Source organism: Solanum lycopersicum, chromosome 10, assembly GCF_036512215.1.
Source record: "Solanum lycopersicum chromosome 10, SLM_r2.1".
NCBI lineage: Eukaryota > Viridiplantae > Streptophyta > Magnoliopsida > Solanales > Solanaceae > Solanum > Solanum lycopersicum.
Window position 1 is genome coordinate 2,355,287 of NC_090809.1, and position 4,376 is coordinate 2,359,662.

The following is a 4,376-nucleotide window of genomic DNA, read 5'->3' on the forward strand; positions in this document are numbered from 1 at the left end:
AATATTTAACATCTTTATGACCTTTGTCAATACTAAACAATTTATAGTATATTTGAGATATTGAAATTTATGAATATCTAAAAATATATGATATATTCAAGAAGTAAATAATATCACAGTATCACCATTGAATATCATATTTAAACTTGAATTACCTTAAAGAAAACGAGATATTTATTTTACTTTTTCAACCTTGATACATAAAAACATAACATAAACATGAAAAGTCTGATTTTCTTTGCAATCAAGCTAAGATTATTATTAGTCAAAAAAGAAACATTTTCTATTTTTATTATCATGCATATAAATCCAAGATTTTGCAAGCCCATTTCTATCATCAAAAAAAAATAAAATAGATATATACATAGAATCAAAGATGCAATACATTTTAGTTGCAATTTGTATAATTTTAGTTATAATTTTTAGATGGAGTTGGAGACTTATGAATTGGTTGTGGTTGCAGCCAAGGTGTTTGGAGAAATGCCTGAGAGAGTTGGGTTTCAGGGGAAATTCTTACAAGTTTTTAGTTGGAGACATGAATGAAGTTGTGAAGATGGATGAAGAAGCCAAGTCCAAGCCTATCAAATTCTCACATGATATTGTCAAAAGACTCATGCCATTTATCCACAAAACAATCATTGATTATGGTGAGTATTGTTAGATAATGAATATTTGTTCAGTTTTAATACATCATCTATCTGTTTTATGTGTTGGTTTACATATATAGTATACAGGGGGCGGAGCCAACATATTGCTAGGGGTTCATCCGAACCTCCTTCGACAGAAAATATTACTATTAATACATGGTTGAATTACTTTTTGTGTATGCATACAGTAGATGTTGAACCCCTCTTCGATTAGTTCATGTGTTCACTTCTTCAGGTTTTGAACTTTCTTATTAAAAATCTTAGCTCTGCCACTGATAGTAGATGATTTAGTTTATGGAGTTTTAGCTTATATACAGAACATTAAATCATTGGATCTTATATTATAAGTAAGAAAGGTTTTTGTTCACAATCTAAGATAGAAATTGGACATGTTATCGGTACGATTGTAGCACAAGATCATATACTACCTTAATTTTAAAAGAAATGACCTTTTTTTTTTGTAACTTTCCACGTGGCATGTTTAAGGCCACAAGATTAAAAGACGATTTTGTACATTTGACATAATTTTAATTTAGGACCACATGATCAAAAGTCTTTTTTATTTTCTTAAACTCCGTGTCAAGTCAAACTAGACCCATTTAAGTATAATTTATTCTTGATTATGGGAGTGGTATCTAGTGTCAACTTCTTGTGCTAGTGCATTATGTATTGAACGGGACAGAATAGAGATAGTTATTTTAGACTGATTGACGAAAACATATTCTCTAAATACAATACAGAACATAGAGAGGAAAGAACATTAATGACAATAATGTGATAATTGAAGCACAAGTAAATTAGGTGGTAACCGAAATCCAACTTTGTTGTTACGCTAAACTTTCCTTATGTTAAGAGAATTCAACAAAGCTTCGATGTTATAAAGAACATCCAATAATGTGATAATTGAAGCACAAGTAAACATAGGTGATAGCCGAAATCCAACTTTGTTGTTACGCTAAACTTTCCTTTATGTTAAGAGAATTCAACAACGCTTCAATGTTTTTTCACACTAATGAGATTTTACTTACTTGTAGGTAAGAATTCTTTCATATGGTTGGGACCAAATCCAGCAATGCTCATCATGGACCCTGAACATATACGGGAGATCTTGTCGAAGAGCAATATTTTCCAGAAACCTCCCCCTGCACTCACGAAACTGTTAGCCGAAGGAATCTTGAGCTATGAAGGAGATAAATGGGCTAAACATAGAAGAATCATCAATCCTGCTTTTCACCTTGACAAGTTGAAGGTTTGATGTTAGCTTCGATATTTTACACTATCGAATCTTCTAAAAGATAAATATTCATAACAAGTGAGATTAGTAATCTATGAAAGTTAGACATGCAACATGTTCATCGATAGTGTAAAAGTTCTTTATACTGTCAGCATATATAAGTACGCCAACTCTAGTATATATTGATTGTTAGTTTGTTTCTAACGCAATGTAAAATATGCAGCATATGGTACCATCATTTCATTTGACAACTTGTGAGATGTTGAGCAAATGGGAGAAAATTGTCTCGACGGAAGGATCAGAGGTAGATGTGTGGCCATATCTTCAAACATTGACAAGTGATGCCATTTCAAGAACTGCTTTTGGAAGTAGCTACGAAGAAGGTAGACAGATACATGAACTTCAACAAGAACTAGCCAAAATTATCTTAAAAGAGACAGAGGCAAGTTACATTAGGTAAGTTACCTTCATATCCTAACCGCCACGTATTGTTCAATAGATCAAAGCATTATGAAAAATATTTTTAATGAATCGTAGGTTTTTACCGACCAAAGAAAAGAGAAGGATGAACCGTATACATCAGGAAGTACGTTCACTAGTATTGAGAATAATCAATAAGAGAATGAATAAAATTGAAGCAGGGGATACGTCTAATAGTGACGACTTATTAGGCATATTATTGGAATCAAACATGAAAGAAATCCAAGAGCATGGAAATAAGAAGTTTGGAATGAGTATTGATGAGGTAATTGAAGAGTGTAAACTGTTCTATCTTGCTGGACAAGAGACAACTTCAGCTTTACTTGTATGGTCAATGATTTTATTGAGCAAACACTCCGATTGGCAAGCTCGTGCTAGAGAAGAGGTTTCGCAAGTCTTTGGCAACAACGTACCTGATTATGATAAGTTGAATCAACTCAAAGTTGTAAGTTCATGATCTATCTCCATCGTTTTTGCATATCATACTTTTCTACTCTTCGACTTTCATGGACTAAACTTGTCGATATCACTACTTTTAGTGACTTAGCTAGCTTGATAGTGTAAACCTCTTTTTCATTGTCTGTGCATAGAAGTTAAACTCTTTCTAAGACCGTCGTTTTTTCTACTTAAACACAGGTAACTATGATTATCCAAGAAGTTTTGAGATTGTATCCACCAAATTTTTTGATGGGTAGAGAGGTACACAAAGAAACTAAATTAGGCAATTTGTCGATACCGAGTGGAGTGCAACTCCTCTTGCCAACAATATTGTTGCATCATGACCAAGAAATATGGGGTGAAGATGTTGAAGAATTCAATCCAGAGAGGTTTAGTGAAGGAGTCAATAGAGCAACAAAAGGGAAATTTGCATATTTTCCATTTAGTTGGGGACCTAGAAATTGCATTGGACAAAACTTTGCTATGTTAGAGGCTAAAATGGCACTTGCTATGATTCTACAACAATTTGCTTTTGAAGTTTCTCCATCTTATGCTCATGTTCCTTATTCAGTGTTTACTCTTCTACCTCAATATGGTGCTCAACTAATTCTACACAAGCTATAGAATACGGATAAGGTCTGCGTATACTCTTTTCTTCGAATCCATTTGTGAGATTGCACTGAGTATGTTTTGGTTATTGGAGTTTCTTGTAGCCACATTAGTTTACTATAGTTAATATACACCAATATTTTGATTGTTGTTTACTTGTTTACATGGTATTGGGTTGTTATTTGTTTTATTGATGAGTTGATTGAAGGATCAAGAGCACATCTAAAATATTCTAATTTTTTGAGTTTATTTTTTTTGTTTGATATTATTCATATATCAAGAGCCGACAATATTGACTAGGCCAATTGAAAGGGGACAAGTTTAACTCGTGATTTGATAAGATTGAGTCGGACTATAATTTTTGGAGCCTATTGAAAGAATAATACTTTTTAGATTGGCTCGAGTAAGTACATTGGCTAGTGGGGCTTAAGCAATGTGAGTTGGGCCTGTCCGTGGGCCAAATTAAAAATAATTAAAAAGTTAAATTATCTTAATTATAACATACATTCAGATCATATATATTAATTTTAGGGATAATTGTATATAATAGCAAACGAATAACCTAAAATAAATGGAGTAACTATTGTTTGATTTAATTGTGCCCCATAGCAAACGTTTGTCAACGTTTGCCCGTCACCTCTCTCCCAAAACTCTCGCTCGCCACTCTCTCATTCTCGCTCGCCACTCTCCCTCTGCTAGCCTCTCTCGCTTTATGCAACAGAAGTGTATAAATTGTGTTTCTGTTTTGTATAAAGCGAGAGAAAATTGTATATACATATGCAAAAACATATATCTTCGTGCTATACACTTAATTCTACAATTTACAAATATTTTACTTCAATTCAATTGTATACAAATGCAAATTTTATACAAATATTGCAGCGGAAAAGGCCAGCAAATTATACTATTGCAGTGAAATACAATTTTCTCTCGCTTTATACAACAAAAGTGTATAAATTGTGTTTCTG

The 4,376-nt window shown here is 32.9% G+C and overlaps 1 protein-coding gene across 1 annotated transcript; it reads left to right on the forward strand.

Moving 5' to 3' along the window:
- On the forward strand, positions 1–3,636 carry LOC101248428 (cytochrome P450 CYP72A219-like). Its single transcript, XM_004248153.5, has 5 exons — positions 1–647; positions 1,682–1,896; positions 2,105–2,337; positions 2,419–2,806; positions 2,998–3,636. Exons 1-5 carry the CDS (start codon positions 377–379, stop codon positions 3,421–3,423), a joined length of 1,533 nt encoding a protein of 510 aa, XP_004248201.1. The 5' UTR covers positions 1–376; the 3' UTR covers positions 3,424–3,636.
- Positions 3,637–4,376: the final 740 nt, after the last annotated feature.

Excerpts from the sequence above, each read along its gene's own strand:
- LOC101248428 (XM_004248153.5), top strand. The coding sequence starts at position 377 with ATGCAATACATTTTAGTTGCAATTTGTATAATTTTAGTTATAATTTTT. Across the intron at positions 1,897-2,104 it reads TTCACCTTGACAAGTTGAAG|CATATGGTACCATCATTTCA; the intron begins GTTTGATGTTAG and ends TAAAATATGCAG. Across the intron at positions 2,807-2,997 it reads AGTTGAATCAACTCAAAGTT|GTAACTATGATTATCCAAGA; the intron begins GTAAGTTCATGA and ends ACTTAAACACAG.